Consider the following 22,791-nt stretch of genomic DNA (forward strand, 5'->3'; position numbering starts at 1 on the left):
AAAATGGGGTTGGGGTAGAACGCTGATTCTCAACATCGGGTCCGGGGACCACCAGGGAGTCCAAATGGACCCTTATAATCTGTAATTCTGAGTGTACAAATTGACCATGGCTGTAGTCCCAAACATTGGAACTTCCTCATTGAGATAGACGGGGTATTTCTGCATTCCATTCTTAGTTAGTGAGTTAGAGTTGGTGATAAGAGTTACAGCTTCTTTTTAACTCCCCATAGCAGCCCGCTTTGCGGCGAGATCAAAGCGTAACGGAACTCTCTCTCTCTGTATATGATTGGCCGAGAAGGACTACTTCCTGTTCAGTGTCAAACGTCCAGCCAATCGGAATGGGAGAAAGTCTTTTGTTTACTCCGGTGTGTTGCAGAAGAATGTTCTGTGAGGAGCGCCGCTTGTAGCTACAGAAATACCAGATGTGGATATGTCTCCCTCCAAAATAAACAATTAAAAATAAATAATATTTAATTAAGGGCTCCTTAAAACACATCACAAAAACATCTGTAATCATTCAGCAGCGAACTATTACACTGAAATTAATTTAAACTGGACCCCTTGTGTTTATTACTCACTCACAAGACATTTGTAAATGGTTTATTTTGAAATATCCGATCGGAAGTGTGCTTTTATTATGGAAATAGTGTAAGTTATATTATACCTCTATGCTCTGCTCACGGAACACAGACGAAATAGCGAGTGACATGCTGCACACAGGGTTGCCATGGCCGCTTCTTGTAAGCGACTTAAAATATTGGTAGTTGGGTTTCGGGTTGCAGTTTTTGGGCTTCTTTCTGAAGTATAGTTGCTTATTTGGGATTGTTTCCTAATGTTGTTGAAACCAGTGGATCTCAAACATTTTCATGTCAAGGACCCCCAAATTAATATGTATTTGTCCGCAGACACCTAGCCCTGAAACATGACTGTCATGGCAGACGAGCGTCATGTGAACCGTGTGTTTATCTGTGTGTTTATTCGTGTGTTGATCTGTCTGTCTCTTATATGTCATCATGATTTGTGTGCATGGGGATCTCATCTTAAACAAGCTCAGTGCTTAATGAGTCTTGCAGTTTAGTAGACTTTGTATTGTGAATTTGTACTTCCATGTTGTTCTCAGTCTTACTAAATAAAGTACACCAATCAACAAACCATGGCTAGCAGCAGACACCCATCTGAAAATATTTTGCGCCATTATACAATAAATTGGTGTTGTTAAAATGTTTCAAAAATATCCCTAATTTTTCACACTGTCTTCAAGATATTATATATGAAAATAGCAGATTTGATGGCTATTTTCAAATAAAGTAAATAAATTGGGTTTAAAAGTTCTCATCGCTTCTTTTGGGCTTCTTTTCATAGACCAAGTTGCTTGTTTTTCTCAGGATCTGGCAACACTGGCTGTACACACTGGTAGCCACTAGCAGTTCAGTCACTGAAGTTTACAAACATCCACAGAGTGAGTAATGCGAGTGTCTTTACACTATTTTAGACTAACTGTCGTGTTCACTGCTTCGTCACTGGGTAAACAACTGTAAAGCCTGCTAACGTTTTGTTCGGTAGCGAGTACTCGTTAAAAGTTTTAAGTTTATTTCCTTTTTTTAAGGTTAGCTTTTTAGCTAGCTATGCTAGCTATTAACGTGACGTAACGTGTTTAATCACTCAGTGTCTCAGTCCGTTGATAAATGTGAGATAGTTAATATAGTCTAATAAGGGTTTAGAACGTACTGCAGATACTATTGTTATTGTTATTGTTTGTCTTTAAATGTCTCGATGAATTGAATCACGTGAGACCACATGGACATAAGCCTTCATGAGTTTTTGTGTTATCCTTTTTAGCACCATTTGTATAATCGTACACCACTGTACCTTTTTTGCAAACTGTTAATAAAGTAATCAATCAATCAATACAGCCACCATGCAGTGTAGTTTATCACATGTATTGTCTAGTTGCGTCTATACCCTACATACTGTCCAGAGAGCTAATGTTGGGTGACATGGATGAAAAATTAATATCACATTCTCAATCTGTTGGTATCTTATACTATAGATAGGCACCATTTACATGAGCCTTTTTAGACTATAAATTTAGGTTATATGAAAATACAGATACTGTACCTACCCTCAGGGCTGGGCAATATAGCTTTGTCATATCGATAGACTGAGGCTAGATCAGTGGTTCTCAAATGTTTTTGGGCTCAGGGCACCCCCTATACAGAGTTTTTTCATCCAAGGCATCCATAAATGACATTCTTACTCTACACTCTTGCACTTATGTTTATGGCAAATGAAATCAGTATACTATAACTATTTCCTATCATTATAATGATATAATTGATTACAATTATATCATTATAATGATGTAATTGATTACAATTATTATAAGATGATGATCGTGACCACACCGTTAAAATGAGTGCATACAGTTGGAAGCATACTGTACTTTCACTCTGTATTTCCTTTTGTGATCACTTAAAATATTTAGTGTCTCAGTACTTGTATCCTGGATGGCTTAGAGACTTGAGAAAAATATCCTTTTGGTTAGAAATGATTGAAAATAAATGTGTACTTGATGTTTAAACTTAGACAAAGGAATTGTATGGCAGGCACACACTTTGAGAAACCCTGGGCTAGATATTGTCATTGTAATATTGTAACATTGTTATTGTGATATGGCAAGTGTTGTCTTTTCCTGGTTAATCACAATGACAATAATGATAATAATACTTGCAATTTATATAGCGCTTTTATAAATACTCTAAGTTGCTTTACAAAATGGGAACAAAAGAAAAATATACATTTAATAAATCTATATGCAGAAATAGCAAAAATATCTCATGTGACTGGTTGTGAGCTTGTAGGTCTGCTATTGTTGCTGTTTTTGAAAATGTTTAATTAAATAGAAATGTGAAATTATCATCACAGTATGAAATCGTCACAATAATGCTATCGAGGTATTTGATCAAAAACATTGTGGTATTTAATTTTGTCCATAATATCTCTTATTTCATCCCCTCCCTAGCAACCTGTGTGTGGCTTGCTGCCGTCATCAGTAGAACATGACGGAACCAGAGCTGCTGACCGAGGTCCCCGCGTCACTCAAGAGGCTCGCCAAGCAGGTGGTCCGGGGTTTCTACGGGGTCGAGCACGCCCTGGCACTGGACGTGCTCATCCGCAACCCCTGCGTGCGCGAGGAGGACATGCTGGAACTACTCAAGTTCGACCGCAAGCAGCTGCGCTCTGTGCTCAACACCTTGAAGGGGGACAAGTTTGTCAAGTGCCGCATGCGGGTGGAGACCGCACCGGATGGCAAGACCACTCGCCACAATTACTATTTCATCAACTACAGGTATGGTAGGGTTTTGATTCATTTGTTTGAACGATTTAACTGTACTTTGTTGAGACCGGTCCGGGGGGCCCCCCAGGGCTCTGTTTGGCTTCCTCCATTTTGGCTCTACTGTACGTCAAATGTCTTCACCGAAAATAGGCGATCTTAGCCACGCTTTGTGAGCTTGTAGGTCTGCTATTTTCATTGAATGTTTACCTATTTTTCACAGAATGTTCGCCTATTATGACCCAGGTCAGGGATGCGAGGGTATAGATGAAGCACATAGGACTGTAGGCTATTTCTGAGAATCACAATGACATTTGCTTTTGAAATTGGTTGTGGCTGGCAATATTTAGTGTGCACCTCCCCTCACAGATGCTTTATTGAATTGTGCTGCTCACATACTAGTCCACTTGCCAGAATGTGAACCCGGAAATGTTGAGTACACCAACGTTTTATGTTAGAAATGTTGAGTATGGGTCCCCAGCATGTGGAAACTGCCGGATGCTAACTTGCATAGGTTGAGCAATTTTCAGAATTAGCATAATTAGCTTTTATTAGCATAATCACCTATATGGCCAATATTTCAGCAATTGTCCCGGGTCTAATTTCGCTAATCAGTCTTAATTGCACCAAATTTGGCCCAGATGTAGCCCAGGGCATGCTCTAATGATTTAGCTAGGGCGCCCGAGCGGGCGGCCAAATCCAAAATGGCCGCCATGTAAAACGGTTTTGGCTGTAACTTTTGAACCAGATGAGCTACAAATACAAACTTGGTGTCTATTTCATGTTTTCTGACCATTGCAAACACATTGGAATGCTTATCATTACGATTGGGTGTGTCTGAAACCCTAATATGCATATTTCCAAGATGGTGTCTATGTGAAAACGAGTTATAACTTAACCTTTGACACTTTTGGCAAACTTGGTGTCTGTTTTATGTTTTTTTTAAGTATTAGAAACACATTGGAATGCTCCAATTAATGATTAAATCTATCTAGAACACTCTAATTAGCTTATTACCAATATGACCACTATCAACAACCTAAAAAAAGCAACCTATGTATGTTACACATACAATTTTATTGAAACAATAGAAAAATGGAGTGGAGCACATCCCTATTGATACAGATAATAAGCCAGTAGGCTAGAGTATATTAAACAATACAAATACAAATGGAAATGCGGTGCGTGAAGGGGGGGTGGGCACCACAAACAAGGTTTGTTGTGTAGAACCTCAATGTTCCTCACAACCACATGATGAGGTGTAACAAACTCCGGCTTTTCCTCTCTTCCATGCGCTAGCAGGATGTGATACTACATCAGCCTTCCTTGGCCATGGGAAAAGAGTGCATGGGCAGCTTGGGAGGCAACACTGGATCTCACAGTAGCACCTGATTATGTGGATGTGAGGATGCATCACCAACAATGAGGGGTCCAGAGCACAATGGATGGATAGATAGATACCTTTATTGATCGCACAGGGGAATTTCAGTCACCCAGAGGCAGCACAGCAGTCAGAGTTACAAAGTTACAGATACAGAGTAAGGAATGTATACAGCAATACAAAGGTAAGACATAACAATAAGATGCACCATCTCTAAAGAACAAAAGTATACACCTGTACAAACTATCCTGCACTATGCAGAAAAAAAACAATAACACCAGGTTACAGTGTCCTGTCAAACCGTGCAACCAGTACAATCACTGCAATACAAAGAAAAGTGACAAAGTGTCCACAGTGCAATCAGTACAATAACTATCTAAGTGTAATTAGAGGTCAGAGTCCTTGGTACATCTTTTATTCCAAGTTATATGACCGGGAGCAGTATGGGTTAGTGCCCCCAGCCTGTGTCTTCCTTGAGGAAGAAGCCCAACAAACCCACGGTGAGGCCTTTAGGAGGGCCATTCAAGCAAACCGGCCCAAGGAACCATTACGCCAGAAGGAAATGTTTGGATCGGGGTGTTGCAGCGGATCTGGTGCAGCGGATCTGGTGCAGCGGATCTGGTACAGTGCTCAGGTCCTGGACCTGGTGAGACGAAGGAGGAGCCCGGCCAGGAGGCCACCCACAGAGCTTAGTCCCTCCACGTGCCAGAGCCTCCTCGAGTTCCGGCAGAGTAGTTCCGGAGAAGCGGACTGAGTGGCCCTGTCTTTCCCTATAGGACTGACCGTGGGTCCTGGGACGTAAGTTGGGGCTTGATCAACCCCGGCTGGGTCACCTGGGCGAGGGTGTATGTTGCGAGACCCGAAACACCGTATGACCCCAGGCTACAACACTGATGATACGTCCCAGGTGCATCCATGTGATGTATTCTTTATAGACAGTTGACCTGGCAGAGCGACCAACGTGTGTCTCGTTGTAAATCCTCATAGCTACCTGCACAAAAGACATGCCAAGTCTCAAACAGTTCCACCCGGGGTAGGTGAATCTACCCCGGGATGCCCCACTATATCCTTGTGAAGGGAGAGGGACGTGTTTGCCATGATGGCGTCCAGCCTCCTCACTGTACGCACCTTAGCCACCCCCTCCAGTGAGGTCCCCACGACGGAGCCCACCTTCCTCACCAGCCATTTACAGCATCCTGTTGCACACGCCAAAACATCGGAGTCTTCTCAGGAAGAACAGCCTGCTCCTACATTAGAGTATGTTAGACCAGTCCAACAACCTGTTCAGGTGCACTCCTAGAAACTTGTAGTTGGCTAAAATCTCCACCACCTCAGCATTTATGGTGCTGGGGACCGGAGGTACCCTCTTGGTCGTGCCATAGTCCACCACCATCATCCTCTGTCTTGCTAGCATTGGGCCGGAGGCGGCTTGCCTCGCTCCAGTCCACAAAGTCCTTCGCCATGCTATCGTGCTCAACAGTGTTGTCACCTGAGATGCAGCTGACCACTGCAGTGTCATCTGAGAACTTCTGTAGGGGCCATGTCTTGGAGTTGATCGGAAGTCAGATGTGTGTAGGGTGAACAGGAAAGGTGACAGCACTGTGCCCTGGGGACAGCCGTGTTGTTCACCAGCACCTCCAACTGACAACCCTGCAGTCTCACATACTGCGGTCTGCCCGAGAGGTAGTCTTTGATCCATGCCACCAAGCCGTGATCACATCATCAACGCAAGCTTCTCAGCAAGCAGTTGTGGCTGGATAGTGTTGAAGTATAAACACATGATTCTGACTGTGTTGCCCAGGGTGTCAATGTGTGTGAATGCCCTGTTTAGCATGTAGATGATGGCATCATCAAATGTCCGCTTGGTATGCAAACTGAAGGGGGTTGAGGTATTCACTCACCATCGGTCTCAGTTGATTCAGTACCAGACGCTCAAAGGTCTTCATGCTCTTTGATGTCAGAGCCACTGGCCTGTAGTCACAAGGTGCGACTCTTCTTAGGCACCGGGACGATGCAGGAAGATTGCCACAGTTGCGCCCCCCCCCCCCCCCCCCCCCCCCTTCAGAGAGAGGCATATCGTTTGGATCAGCGGTTCTGGACAACCGGATCTCCATATATGCCTATACTATACTGATACGCCCTGCCCACGTATGCAGTATGCACATACCGAGTTTTTGTGCATTAATTGTAAGATTGTTTCAAATACTCCTATCTATATCAATAGGAATGTGCTGCACTCCATTGTTCTATCTTTCAAATACATTATATGTGTAACATACAAAGGTTGCTTATTAAGGTTGTTCCTAAAAGTGTTCTGGGTGAAAATGTTGAATACCTTTTTGGGGATAGTGTTGATATTGGTAATAAGTAAATTAGAGTGCTCTAGATGGATGCAATCAGAAAATCGGAGCATTTCTAATGCTTAAAAACCATAAAATAGACACTAAGTTTGTCAAAAGTTCATGTTTTCACATAGCCGCCATATTGGAAATATGCAAATTAGGGTTCCAGACACACCCAATCATAATGATAAGCATTCCAATGTGTTTGCAATGGTCAAAAAACATGAAATAGACACCAAGTTTGTATTTGTAGCTCATCTGGTTCAAAAGTTACAGCCAAAACCGTTTTACATGGCGGACATTTTGGATTTGGCCGCTATGGCGACCCCAAAGGTCGCCCTAGCTAAATCATTAGAGCATGCCCTGGGCTACATCTGGGCCAAATTTGGTGCATTTAAGACTGATTAGCGCGAAAATATCCCTAAGGCCCGGGACTATTTCTGAAATATTGTCCATAAAGGTGATTATGCTAATAAAAGCTAATTACGCTAATTCTGAAAATTGCTCAACATATCCAAGTTAGCATCAGGCAGTTTCTACATGCTGGGGACCCATACTCAACATTTCTAACATAAAACCTTGGTGTACTCAACATTTCCGGGTTCACAATGGGGCTCTATGGGCTGGCAAGTAGACTATACTTCAAGAAGGCTCTTAAAGGGATATTTCACTTTCAAATACAAACTGGGTCATTTTATCGTCTACTCAGGCTTTTGGGAGCACCCCGGACAGTTTTTAAGTTGCTTGATTCCTATTTAGATATTTGATATTCATTTTATCAGACAAGCCTCCTTCCTGTACAAACCCATTGTAGACCAGTCACAGCACACATTGCTATGTGTGCATGGCATTATAAAACAGAACCACATCCGGCCATAAACAAAAGCAGAATGAACAGTCTGCACAACTTTTAATTCCTGGAACAAAAAAACATTCACATTTGGTGGAGTTGTAAAGAGCATATATTAGAATTTGTTATGATTCATGCATGACATAAGTCATTATTCAATTACAACATGGTGGCACACTAAAAAAACTATGTTTTCTGACTTTTCAGTAGAGAACTTTTGTTATTGTCATCGGTCAGTTTTAGAGAAATACCACTTTCTTATTCTGTTACACCATATGAAATATTGGATTGTCTGTAATAGTCCTGTAAATGTGTGCCCCCCCCCTCCCTCCCAGACTGTTAGTCAACGTGGTCAAATACAAGCTGGACCACATGCGGCGGCGCATAGAGACGGACGAGCGAGACTCCACCAATCGCGCCTCCTTCCGCTGTCCTTGCTGCTACTCCACCTTCACGGATCTGGAGGCCAACCAGCTGTTTGACCTCATGACAGGTACATTAGAAATAACATTACAATACTTCTTTAACTACTTTTTTTTACTTTGGAAACCTAATATGTCCAGAACTGTTACTTTTCAGATTTCAAATTCAAAAAGAGCAAAAGTAGCAAATCTACAAGCTCAAAACGTGTCGCTTCGAGCCGCGTTTCTTTGTGACGCTGTAGTGTGATCAAGTACCATTCATTTACTAAAACATCAAAAGTGTATGGAGATATGAGGTTTCTTGAGGATATGAGTGGTTAAGGGACTTGAGTTAGGACCAGGCGGCAAGGTTCCGTTGTTGACAGTGCGGAAGTGAATGAATGAATGAATGAATGAATTAATGAAAAGCTTTATTTTGAACATGCTAAAAATAGGCAATATCAAGTAATGAAAACGCTGCAGTCACGTCCCCGTAGTCCATATTTAGACCCTCCAGAAAAATGCGATTATGCGATCGCAGAATTTACTGCATAATCATCAAAATGGCGCATAATTATGCGGGGGTAACGCATTTTTCGCAACTTCCCGCAATTTCACCGCATAAAATTGCAAAAAAACCCGCATATTTCATCAAGAGTTCAAGAGTTAACTCTCTCAGTGCCAATGAATTTTTTTTTTTATTGCGAACCATGCCAACTTTTTTCTTTATTTTTTTCAAAGTAAAAAAAAAGTGCTTAGGAAGCGAGATACAGCCTTTTTCAGTTATAGGTTAAACAAAGAGTGGATGGAGCTGCAAATCTTCAGATAATGATATCTTGGGTTCTGAACACTTTTTCTTTTAAAAAAAAAAAAACTATTTTTTTCTGGCACTGAGGGTATAACCCTAAAACTCGGGATAACTCGGGGTCTGGCACTGAGAGAGTTAATCAAGAGTTTTAGCCCGCATAATCAAGGATTTTTGCCCGCGTTTTTCTGGAGGGTCTACATATTGTTATACAGTCTCTGGTTAGGGCGCAGGCTTGGCTGTGTTTTGAGTAATTCTAAGAAGTGGATGGTCACCTAACATATCTAATTGGTAGAGCCCGACCGATGCCAGATGGTTTAGTCCGATGCCGATACAGATTTTGGACAGTCCCACCCAGACCACCGAGCTTGTAGATTTCAGCGAATTTATTTAACCCATTAAAACCGGTAAAGCATCTGTGTCATTTTAGATTTTTGCTCACTTTTTTAGATCACCCATTCTTGAGAATTGGGACAAATCATGAACTACCAAAACATTTAAAATTATTACTTATTAACACTATAATAATTTGATGACCGGGTGGCTGCTCAGTAGTAGACTCAATTGAGTCTATTTAAAAGGTAATTTAACTCTCAGTGTGTAAATGCAACCAAATGTACCAATTTGTGTACAGAAGCTTTAAGAAAGTCCTGAAAATCTGAAAAATCCTGATCCTGAAAAAAGCTTTAAGAATGTGTGTGTTGTTGTTTGTGCCTGTAAACAGTGTGGTTTTGGCAGGGAGCTGAAGTGAAGGTGTGTTCACATCCAGGGTTTTATCGGCCCATGCCAAACCATGCAATATTCAACAACAACATGTTAATTCATTGAGTGCCAGAATTAATTATTTAATTAAGTCAGCCAGTGCCAGCGTTTCTGAGCTTTTTTACTCTCTCTCTAGTCTTTCTCTCTCTCTCCCTCTCTCTGTCTCCAACCTTTCCAATCTCTTACGGCTGCAACTATCAATTATTGTCTTTTGATTGTTTGATTGAATACGTTATTAATAAATTGCAAACAGTACAGCAGGACGGGTACAATGTGTCACAAAACCTTATAGATTTGCTATTTTAGGCATGCAAGACCTTTGTACAAAGTGTCATTCAGGCCGCCGCCGATTCTGTCCTGTGCCCCACACACACACACACACACACACACACACACACACACACACACAGGTCTGTCACAATTATTACATCATCGTCTAATCGTAATTATTTGTGATAATCACATTATCGCAATTATTTAGTCATAATCGTTTCCATGTTGAAGCATTTTCATATATAACAAAGCTGAATTGGCCGATCTACAAGCTTACAACACGTCATGAATACTTTTGTACCTTTTTTTTTAAGGATACAATTAATAAATGTCAGTCATTTCTTTGCATATTTCACTTATTTGTCATATCTGCCCTGTGCAATGGTTTAGGGTTAGGCTTTATTACAAAGCCTAAAAGGCAAACCGAAGTGTATTTTTTATTTATATGTTCCAATGTTCAATGCCAAGAACACAATTAAATCGTGAATCCCAACTATTAGTGTGACAATTAATCCTCAGGCACACACAGGCAGACCGACAGACAGACAGAGAGAGACACACACACACACACACACACACACAGACACACAGACACACAGACACAGACTCAAGCTCATCAGTGTGTGTCCCCTGTCTCCTCCCTCAGCGACGTTCCGCTGTACGTTCTGTCAGACGGAGGTGGAGGAGGACGAGTCTGCGGTGCCCAAGAAGGACGCCAGGACCCTGGTGGCCCGCTTCAACGAGCAGATAGAACCCATCTACCTGCTGCTCCGCGAGACCGAGGACATCAATCTGTCACAGGACCTGCTGGAGCCCGAGCCTGGCGAGATCCCTGCCCTCAAACAGAGGTGTGTGTGTGTGTGTGTGTGTGTGTGTGCGCGTGTGCGCACTTCACTGGAATTGAAGCTCACTTCCAGTTCTCGTTCAGCCTGCTGTTCCTATTAATGGCCCCGCTATTTTACCGTTTGCAATACATTATAATCTCAATAGTCAATGAGGTTTTCGGCGAACTTTACACTTGATTTTCTTTACCTTAGTAAACCTTTTCATAAACACTTTGTTTTCGATCGCTAGTTTAAAGTATTTTTGAAATCATAATATGTGTTTAGTAAATTATGGTCCCATTCATTTTAAAATTAATGATAAAACACACACACACACACACACACACACACACACACACACACACACACACACACACACACACACACACACACACACACACACACACACACACACACACACACACACACACACTCACTCTCTATTTCCACCCTGGTCCCTATGGTGAGACAGCAGGTGTCTTTACCAGACAGATCCAGAACTGACACAGGGCTCTGTGCTCATCTCAAAGCCCCGCTCCGCTGGCTGGTTGGTATGGTAGCTGGCTGGAGGGTTGAGGGGGGTTACAGCATGGTAAGCAGGGGGTCGTTAGGCCTCAATGGATGGGCTGCAGATTTAAGATAAGACTAAGAGTGAATGTGTGTTTGTGTGATGGAGAGATTGTGTGTGCATTTTACCGGGTCAGTCTTGGTCAGTATATCAAGTACATGTAAGTGTAAGGTGATAACCTTTACCACTGTGTCTGAGGTGTGACAGGTAGACATACTTTAACTGCACCCACTTAAAAAAAGACTTCATGTACTGCTGTAAACCACCTCTTGGAGTGAAGTGGCAGTATTTCATTCTCAGCATTTCAATTAAACTAGTGCACTGGCCGTTCTGGGCAGGGCCATTCAGAGTCTGTGCCCGTTAAGAATACAGTATGTGGCCAATCAGAATGGACAGATTATTTGGCACTCTGAATTGCTGCTCATAGCATTGTCAAGAACCACAGTATGGCTGCTTGCGGCATTGAGAACCGAACCGCTCATCTGCACTTTCTTGGGTCCTCAGCAATACACCCACCAAGTGTGTACAGTGAATGCTGGAATTAATAGATTGATATTAAAACCCCTTCATTAGTTATTGTAATAACACACTCGAAAACCTGGCCTGATATAGTGCCACCATGAGGCCAATTTGACAGACACACATACGGGGGAACAGGGGTGAAAACATCATCTCTGCCTTCCGGCTTGTCGAAAGATAATGTATCACTTACATCGCCTCTTGTTGGATGTGTATGTACATTGTTTACATCCACTCGAACATACGCAACTGCAGCAATTCTCTGTTCCTTTGCCACCACCAGTGATTGCAACGTGATACATACAGGTCTAGGATCAGTAGATGTTTCATGTGTGCAGCCTTTGGTTGAGAAACTGACCGTCAGTCAATGTCTTTCATTCTGTCAAATGTATCAAGAACAGAAATTGCATTGTTTTACACATGTGGTATCAAAAACGCATCAAAGTATGGATACTTTTGACAACCCTAGAGGCTAGTCTGATGTCATAGAACCCCTTGTTTGGGCAAGACTGACACAAAACCCTGTTTTTGAGCATGGCTGACATCATAGTGATGATGCAAGTGTCAAGGAACAGCAGCTTAAAACCGGAACGCACTGCATTATTGAGAGCAGTAGCAACCAATTTCATTTCTTATCGGAGGAAACGTTAAAGTAGAAGTTGTACCTGGATGAACTATATTCTTCTGTTAGTCAAACAATACTCATTCCAGGATTGTATTGTCAAGTATTCACTGGTTAATTTCTTCCTGGACACCCCTAAAGCAAACAGAGGTTACAGTCAACTGGTTTTAAGTGTTTATTACAAACATGAAGTTAAACATTTTTAAAGTTGTAATACTACTTTGTGTGAGTTGTAACATGGTTAGCACACTGATCACAATGCCACCAACCCCCCTGGCAGTGGCCATCAACACTTTTTCCCTGACTCTGTTCAAACAGCTGTCGGAGGATAACAACACTGGCAATGTGTTCTACTCTCCTCTCAGCATCTCCTCTGCTCTGGCCATGGTGCTGCTGGGGGCCCGTGGCAACACAGCCACACAGATGTCAGAGGTCTTGCACTTTAAGGATGACGTCCACATGGACTTTTCTAAGCTTATGAGTGACCTGAACAAGTCAGGGAAGTCCTACGCCCTCAGCCTGGCCAACCGCCTCTATGGAGAGCAGTCCTACCAGTTTGTTGAGGATTTCTTAAGTGCCACCAGAAAACACTATGATGCACAGCTGGAGCCTGTGGACTTCATTGGCAACGCAGAAGGAGCCAGGCTGAACATGAACAGCTGGGTGGAGAAACAGACACAAGATAAAATCAAGGACTTGCTTGCCCCTGGCGTGGTGGATGGAGATACCAGACTGGTGTTAGTCAATGCCATCTACTTTAAAGCCAAGTGGGACAAGTTGTTCCATGAGGACAGAACCAGGGATGAACAGTTCAGACTCAGCAAGACTGAAAGCAAGCCTGTGAAGATGATGTACCAGGAGGCTGCGTTCCCTCATGCCTTCATTCGTGAGGTCAACTGTATGGTCCTGGAGCTGCCTTACATGGGAAAAGACCTCAGCATGCTTGTCTTTCTGCCCGTTAAGATGGAGGACAATACGACAGGCCTGGAGAAGCTAGAAAAGAAGCTAACCTATGAAAAGTTTATGGACTGGACCAATCCAAGCATGATGAATCAGATGGAGGTTGAGCTTGGCCTGCCTCGTTTCAAGATGGAGGAGACATATGACATGAAAGACATCTTGATCAAGATGGGCATGGTGGACGCCTTTGACGTCTTACTGAGTGACTTCTCCGGCATGTCTCCAGCCAATAACCTGGTGCTTAAGAAGGTGGTGCACAAGGCCTTTGTGGAAGTGAACGAGGAGGGTACTGAGGCAGCTGCCGCCACTGCTGCCGTTTTGCAGTTTCTGTCTCGTCCTGCTCGCTTCGTTGCTGACCATCCCTTCCTCTTCTTCATCCGACACAACCCCACCATGAGCATCCTCTTTGAAGGTCGATACTGCTCCCCTCCTTGAGTTGGGGTCCTGGGTACCTGAACTACAGATAGTTTACTGTTTTGCATGCTCACTCAAAATGTTCCTGCTACAAACACTGAAAATTGTAGCATTGTCACGCCCCCTATGGTGTAAGTGAATTTTCCCTTGCCTCTGCATTGTTTAGAGGCCTCTCAATGTGGGACCCAAATTAGGGGTAGATTATATTTTTTTACTTTATTTGTATACAGGTAATCTCACTGGGACCTGAGGTGTCATTCTCAAGAGAGACTTGGATAACCAGAAAAAGACTCAGTCCCATATAGAAAACTTTGAAAGCCAGTCACAGCCAATGGGTTGTAACTAGAGTTCTCAACGAGCCTGGAAATTAAGGCCTTGCCATGACTGTGCCCTAACTGAGCCGGCCTGATCAATTACCCTAATTTTAAGCCAGAAAACCCAAAGTCTCGCACCCAACAAGCTTTGAACTGAGCAGATTGGACCTTCCATTCCAGAGATAATGGCCAAAACATCCTGAAAACTGCCACTTTCGCCATTTTTTGATGTTTGAGTTTTGGCCATTTTTATTAACACGGGCTAGGGCTAATAACCTGAACAAGATACCTTAGTAAAGTGCACTTTGAGCTGCATCCAACGCATCCACTGCCATGTCCGTCGGCCTTACCGTTCGGCCGCTAGGGCCAGTTGAGTCTATTTTATATTTAATTTTGTTATTTTAAAATGTTCTACTAATCTAATTATTATACATTTTCTTCCCGCACTGCAAACATCGGGTCGTGTAGGGTCGGGTTCGGGCAGTATTTGAGAACTAGTTGTAACTACTGGTCTGTAGGAGTAGTAGCAAAAAGTGTGTTTTGGACAAAATACAAAATGGAAGATCTAGCCAGGCAGAAATGGGTGTGGCCTATATGAGGAGTTGCATCATGATCCAAGAAATGGAGGAAAAATGTATATTGATCGTGCAACGTACGGCCTCCTGGGAGTGTGTATACAAAGTTTGCCAAAGCAGATGGTGGTAAATAAACCAGTTATCCAGATGAACAGCATGATAGCCATTATGATGACCTTCCGATGGGATTTTAATTCATCACTCAAAGATACAAAACAGATGAATGTTGACTGTTTCACAGGAGGAACCCGGGGTTTCCACCATAGGATGTTATGTAACCAGTAAGGCTGTTATGGTGGTGGATGCTGCGTTCACATGGACACTTCTAATCGGGTTAAACCCTCAACCCGATTAGAAATCCTCCATAACTGGACGCGCAAAAGACATCCACCATATCACTGAAGTGACTTCCAAGTTTCGTTTCTCCCCAAAAGCCCTTGAACATAGGAAGGAAGACGGTGGACATGTGATAATCACATACCATATGCAAACCTGAAACCTTAAGCAGCAAAAATAATTAAATAAATAAATATAAACATAAAATGTATTGGATATAAACATATCCAATTTGACTGTGTTGTGCATGACAAAGACGCGAAGGGCCTTTTCCTGTGAAGTTGAAGCGCAAGGGGGCGGGGGGGAGAGAGTCAGTGCACTGAAGTCAAGGCACAGACTACTGTGTTGTTGACGGACAACGGATGCACGCTTATGAGAAACAACAAAAATAAAACCTGGCAAAACAGCTGCGTGCATTAGCGCAAGATGAGGATAAAGGAAACATTCAGTCTAAATATCCAGTTTGCTAATTCACTACTACTGTGCCAAAGATAATCCCCACACCAAGAGTAAAAAAAGAAAAAACAGTCAGTATTCAGTCCGACTTCACTGTAGCCTATGGTAGCCTTTTCATAGATGATGTTTGTACTTAGGCTGTCGTGAAAGTTTATAATATTTAGAGAAATGTAAAGTTTGAAATACAAAAGTAGTAGCCTAGTAGTAGTTGTGAATTAGCAAACTGGACATTTAGACTGAATGTTTCCTTTATCCTCATCTTGCGCTAATGCACGCAACTGTTTTGCCAGGTTTTATTTTTGTTGTTTCTCATAAGCGTGCATCCGTTGTCCGTCAACAACACAGTAGTCTGTGCCTTGACTTCAGTGCGCTGACTCTCCCCCCCCACCTTCGCAACAAAGACTACATGTGTTAAAGACTTTGTACTGCCTCTATCTTGTGGCGTTACAGAAATATAGCACCACCGGACCCTTTTTATTTTAAATAGACAAAATATGTGAGAAAATAGAATCAAATAAAATGCATGCGGGTACTTCCTTGGCCTACTGGCAGTGTTCGTAAGAAATATGGCATTGATTGTTCTGGCGGTTTTGCGAGATTAGCCTGGACAAACAGACACATACACAGGTAGACCCATTTCTAGATGGCTCCCCTCCTACAGAGCTACGTCATAAAAACTTTAAATTTTCAAAATGTGGGGAATTCTTAATTTATGCTTCGTGGTGGAGTGGTGTTGCTTTCCTAAAAGACTGTAGGCATTTATTTAGCAGGTGCTCTTCTCTAGAGCGACTTACAAGTACAAGATCAGAGTGAGCAAAGAATGAACCCTAGTCAGTAAACAAGGTCAATAGGTCAACAGTCACATAAGTAGAGTGCAAAGATAACAAGATAGTGCCTCAAAGAAACAAGGTAAAAGCCAGGTAAACATCACACCAGGCATCAGTCTAAACAACATCCTATACACAGGTTTCCGCGCGACGTCATCACAGAGCAGAATGCGCAATCTGCGCATGCCCGGGGTAGAACCAACCCGGAAGTGCCCTTCACTCTGTTGTTGTGTTTGGGAGTTAGATAGGCATAATGCTGCTATTATAGGCATAATGCTGCTATTGTATACAAATAAAAGACGAACAGATCCAACTTCCGACAAATCACATTTTTATTGAATGTGAAGACCATTTATTTTATGAATGTAGATTTGACCAGAGCTGCTGCTGGTAATAGCGCCCTCTATAGGCTCACCCCTCCACTGCGCGCGCATATCCTCTCATGTTTACAAACAGGAAACCCGTCTATACGACATCTAAAATGTTTTTCTTGGTCAAGAAAAAACAGATCTAAATAATGAAAACATGTGGACAAGTAACTAACATACTGTATTTCTGCATAGTCAACTAGCATCTATCGCAGGGGTGTGCAACTTTGATGATGGAGAGGGCCACTATATTTCCACACTCACTCCAGAGGGCCACATTGCATATACTGTCGGGCAGACACCTCTTATCTCTGTATTCTTTGCTTTTTTTGTGAATTAATGCCGTACTTCGCCATTCTATGTCACACAAAAGTAGCAAAAGTAGCCGATCTACAAGCTCAAAACGCGTCGCAGTGCGACGCGTTTTGAGCTTGTAGATCTGCTACTTTTGCTATTTTGGAATTGGAATCCTGAAAAGTATTTTTTATTTATTTAATTTCAAATGCATTTAGTTATAATTATGTTAACTTTATGAACTTAAATACAAATCCATTGGACATAAAAAAGAGAATAGAATTGTAATACTAGTCATTAAGCTACTAATATAGGAATGTTGCATGTTTGGAATTGTAACAGCTGAAATCAATAATATATCAGTATTCCCATATTAACCTGTGGGCCGCATTAAGTGAAGGTGGGGGCCGCCAGTTGCCCACTATCGAAAAAGATGACAAGGGAAGGAGAGACGAGTTCTAGTTTATTCCGATAAGAAAAAGTGGTTCATCTGATTTGAATTTCACCAAATCCCTTTTCATATTGATGTACAGTACAGAACAGCAAATTCACAGAAATTAATAAAACGCATTCAGTTATTTATTGGAATCATTCTAGACATACTCCAGGGAAGACTAAATAACTTCACAGGCACAAGGTGCAATCACTGCAAGGTAAAATACATGCGGAATGAATTTGGAATGGGTTATTATTTAATTACCTTCTGCTAAGCCTCTAATACGGCTGTATTAGATCAGACCAAATGTTGTCTTCTAGTCGGATCACAGTGCTCGAAATCAAACGGGAAACAATACTAACTGCAACATCTTGTCACAGTTATTCCTGCAGAGAGACGGTATTCAACACCAACGCATGCTTGTGCATGCACCACACTCTCAGCACCACTCATTTAGGCCACGTCATTAGAGGAGCAAATTGTCAAAAAATATTTTAATAGAAAAAGCTTGTGACCTTTAAGTCGGCTATTTTCACTACTTCTTAAACATTTGTTTTCTAATTTAAGGAATTTCTTTATATATTTTTTCTCCACTGTTTTGAAATAATAATAATTAAAAACAAAACGTAGGAAACAATAAATAAAGCGATATTTACTGACCCATACAAATGTGCCCGTGACCCACGAATGAGTTCGGACACTGAGCCCAGTGTTTGGGAAACAGTTCCTACTGCAGTGTCTCACAAACCTCTTACCTCTCTGTCTCTCTCTCTCTGTGTCCAGCCGTGAGCGCGCTCTAGCGGCCGCCGGGGCACTGGGACCACACCGCGAGGCCTGGTCCAGCAAGGGCTCGTCCTACGCCGACCTCTACACCCAGAACGTGGAGATCAGCATGGTGGAGCAGGAGGACCAGCGCAAGCAGGCCAGCGAGGGCAAGGCTCCCAAGGAGAGGCCGGTGTGGCTCACCCAGAGCACCGTGCAGGGAGCCTACAGCGAGCCGGACCCCCTCAGCAACCGTGAGGACTTCTGCTTTTTGCTTTGCGCCGACGCACAGTGCTGTTGCTTATCTCCCTCTTAACCCATCAATACCGGGAACGCATCTGTGTGTCATTTTAAGATTTGTTTGGCTATTCAAAAGATTGCAGATATACATGTTCATAGCGCGGCACTGAGTGCCGCACTATGAACTTGTAGATCTGCAATTTTTTTCGTGAAGATGTGTGCAAATCCTATATATATATATATATAATTTTTTTTTTTTTTTTAAGAGAATATTTTAACTCAAATCTTTGCTTCTGTGGATTCTACAAATCATGTCTTCTAAATCCTACGTTTTTTTGAAAAAAACTATGTTGCTATAATTATCAGTGGTTCTCAAACTGTCAAGGACCCCCATACAGCCATGTATTTGGCTGCAGACCCCCATCTCAAAATATTTTGTTCCAGGGACCCCAGATAAGAAGCAAAGATTTGAGTTAAAAATGTATATATATATTCAAAGATTTGCACACAGTTTCTCTTTTTTTTTTTTTTTTTTTCAAAACTAGCAGGTATACAAGCACATAGTTATGAGCTTGTAGATCTGCTATTTTTGAATAGCATTGGCTTTAAAATAAATTGCGTATATATATATATATATATATATATATATATATATATATATATAAAAAAAAAGAAATGGATTCCCATTTCTGATGAGCAGCAAGCTATATATGCTTCGACTAATTGTCAATAAATATATTGACAATTTCGTCAACAAATAAAAACTAGACTAAAATGTTAAGGAGGAACTAATGGAGAAGAGATCCAGTAGAATTAAAAGACAAGTCATTTTATGTTTGGTTGCGCTCGGGTGTTGTGCTCTGAAAATAGCAGATCTGTGAGCTTGTATATCGTCTATTTTCAGCATGCAACCAAGTGTAAAATCAGCCATTACGACGCCATCAAAGCCAGCCAAAATACATTTTAGTCGACTAAATCAACTGTAGATTTAGTCAACTATAATATGACATTTAGTCGACTAAAACTAGACAAAAACCAAAACATTTCAGATGACTAAAATATGACTAAACCTAAATGGCATTTTATTCAAAAGACAACATTTTTTAACAAAATCTAAATTTGCTGTCAAAATCAACACTGCTCCGGACTGGTTGACGGAAGCATTCGAAAATTGTGGGAGGCAACCGTCTCGGGCTCACGACATGGATGGATCATTTGGATTCCATAGAAGCCAGCGCTGCTTCTATGGAAGCATGTTGCGCAGTATAAATAGCCGATTTACAAGCTCTCAATGCATCGCTAGATAGGCTATTTTCGGTTATTATTTTAAGATTAGAACATTTGAAGTGGTCAAACTAGCAATATGTTCAGAATCGTCTTCCATAAAATAAAAAGGTTTCAGACATTTCATAGAAAAGGAAAGGTTAAAGGCTCAGTCTGTGGTTTCTTCACCTGGTTGGCAGTATGTAGAGCAGCAGGAACAATATTACTGAAACATCATCATTTTACATATTGGGTTAATTGTTTAGGAATCAGTGCTAGTGTGGGGGGGAGCTCCTTTCATAATGTTTCACTAATGGTGAATTAGGACTTGGTCCAACGAACATTTTCAGTCGTGAGATCTTATTTAGCTTGAATCCATGCGAGAAGGTTTCCGGCCGACAGCGAGCGACACGGTATCTTTGACACGTGTCCGATTGTGTCCCTCTCCCACAGCGGCAGAGATGGTGCCCGGAGCCCTGGACGGTGCCGGCGCCCACGGCCAGTCGGACGAGAACGAGGAGGTGATGCGCGCCCTCCTCATCCACGAGAAGAGGAGCGGCGCCGCGGCCGGGGGAGGAGGAGGAGGCGGAGCCGCCAGCGCGGCTGCCGCCAGGGCGCTGGCCTCCGGCAACGCCAGCAACTCAGAGAGCGACACCAGCGAGTCGGACGACGACTCCCCCAAGGCCCCTCCCACCGCCGCCCAGCGCAGAGGAGGAGGAGGAGGAGCGGCGGAGGTGATGGAGGAAGACGAGGATGACGACGAGTTTGAGGAGGTGGGGGACGAGGAGCCCACGGTGATGGTGGCGGGGCGGCCCTACTCCTACCAGGAGGTGGGCCAGAGGCCCGAGCTGGTGGAGCAGATGAGCGCGCAGGAGAAGGAGGCCTACATCAAGATGGGCCAGAACATCTACGAGGCCATGTACTGTTGAATGGCACACACACACACGCACACATGCGCGCGCGCGCGCACAAACACACACACACACACTGTTGTCACAGTCAGGGAGGACCAAATTCACAATCTCTCATTACCTCTCCGTCTCTGGTTCTGCCTAAGCAGGACGTGACTCTTCAAGAGGAAAATATAATGTTACACTGTCATGTATTTACAGAGTCAGCTCTATACACCGTGATTTTTATTTTACTTTCCCCCCCATTGTCGTCCCAATTTAGTCATTAAGCCAATTCCCTGTATTGTCCCTGTCTCTGCTGACCCCTATGTCAAGGACCCCCAAATTCGCATGTATGATTTTGACCACAGACCCCCATCTGAAAATGTATTGAGCCAGCGAACCCCATTAAAGATTGGTGTTTTTCAAAAGTATTCCACAATTTTCAAGGTGTTTGAGTACTAGTCTAAAGTATAAAATAGGGTTAAAGTGGTTTGATTTATTTAGCTGAAATAATGTAAAGTATACAGGATTTGAAAATTGCATTGTCATTATCAGCCCTGAATTGACACATCAACTTCTTGTTTTTCCCCAAAATGACAATTTGTAGCAATGTAGGCCTTAAATGTCAAGCATGTTCAAATCATGTATACTTTGTATTACTTAAGACCATTTTCCAAATTCTTTATTTATTTTTTAAATAACCAATTTAACATTGAGTTGCCCACAATGTTCAGGTGCCCACTCCCTCCTCTGGTTACCGCCAGTACAGTCACAGAGAACGGCCTTCCCTGCTGGCTTCCCACCCACAAACTCTGCAAGTTGTTTTGGTTGGAGCGCCCGGCCATGCCAGAGGCACTGTGGAGGTTATGAACCCCAGTCTCCACGGTGAAGAGCAGGGACTGTACCCCTGAGCCACCCGGATGCCCCTATTCCATGATATTTCAAATCATTCAATCCGGGAACGCATCTGTGTCATTTTAGATTTGAGCTATAACCATTATCTTATACTTTGGCTATTCAAAAATAGCAGATCTAGAAAGCTCATAGCACGGCACTATGAGCTTGTAGATCTGCTATTTTTGAAAAATCTTGAACATTTGTGCAAATCTTCGAATACATGTATTTTTTTAAACAACATTTTTAACTCAAATCTTTGCTTCTGGGGGTCCCTGGAACAACATATTTTGATGGAGGTCGGCGGACAAAAACATATAATTTTGGGGGTCCTTGACATGAAAGAGCACCACTGATGTAGCAACATAATAAAAAAAAAAAAACTGTGAGGATTTAGAAGACATTTGTAGAACCCCCAGAAGCAAAGATTTGAGTTACAAATGTTTGCTTTAAAAAAAATAAGATTTGCACAAATGTTCATGATTTGTATTTTTTTTGCAGATTTACAAGCTCATAGCGCTGCACCGAGTGCTGTGCTATGAACTTGTATATCTGCTATTTTTTTACTAGCCAAAGTATAAGATAATGTTTAAAATCTGTGGTTCTGTGGTTAAATCTAAAATGACGGATGCTTTCCCGTTCTTAATGGGTTAAGGCATATATCAGACAGTGTTTTGAGAAGAGATTCTCTCGCTGTTTAGTTTCAAGTGTTTGGTTTGAATGACGTATTTTCTCAAGTCGGCATACTAGAAAGGAGTCAGTTTTGTGCACAAAGTGCCAATTCACTGTTTTTCATTTATTTTATTTTCATAATTTGAACCATTAGTCCACGCCCGCTCTAGTTGTTGCAAAATAGAGTTGGTTAAAGAGCTTTATTTGTCAAAAAGAGGGTATATTTTGTTTTGGCTCTGTCAGGAGTGTCAGGCTCCAAAGTCTTCAGTGGTTTGATGGTTCTGTATTTGTACTATGTATTGTTCTGAATAAACGTATAAGAAGTAGAATTTGTCAGTTGCTGTTCGTAAACAGGCAGACACTTTTTGTTATTCATAAGTGATGATTGAGAGGGATTATAACAATT

The 22,791-nt window shown here is 42.2% G+C and overlaps 2 protein-coding genes across 2 annotated transcripts; both read left to right on the plus strand.

Annotated features, from left to right (window-relative positions):
- The first annotated feature begins 1,412 nt into the window (after positions 1-1,412).
- Positions 1,413-22,580, plus strand: gtf2e1 (general transcription factor IIE, polypeptide 1, alpha). Its single transcript, XM_080412510.1, has 6 exons — positions 1,413-1,459; positions 3,023-3,349; positions 8,243-8,400; positions 10,795-10,996; positions 18,445-18,677; positions 20,380-22,580. The coding sequence occupies exons 2-6, from the start codon at positions 3,060-3,062 to the stop codon at positions 20,853-20,855; spliced, it is 1,359 nt and encodes a 452-aa protein (XP_080268636.1). The 5' UTR covers positions 1,413-1,459; positions 3,023-3,059; the 3' UTR covers positions 20,856-22,580.
- LOC308105791 (leukocyte elastase inhibitor-like) lies at positions 12,919-14,076 on the plus strand (the record flags this gene model as incomplete). The annotated part of the gene is made up of 1 exon (XM_080456718.1): positions 12,919-14,076. One exon carries the CDS (start codon positions 12,919-12,921, stop codon positions 14,074-14,076), a length of 1,158 nt encoding a protein of 385 aa, XP_080312844.1.
- Positions 22,581-22,791: the final 211 nt, after the last annotated feature.

This window comes from Gymnoscopelus braueri (assembly GCF_963280865.1).
Source record: "Gymnoscopelus braueri genome assembly, chromosome: 18".
NCBI lineage: Eukaryota > Metazoa > Chordata > Actinopteri > Myctophiformes > Myctophidae > Gymnoscopelus > Gymnoscopelus braueri.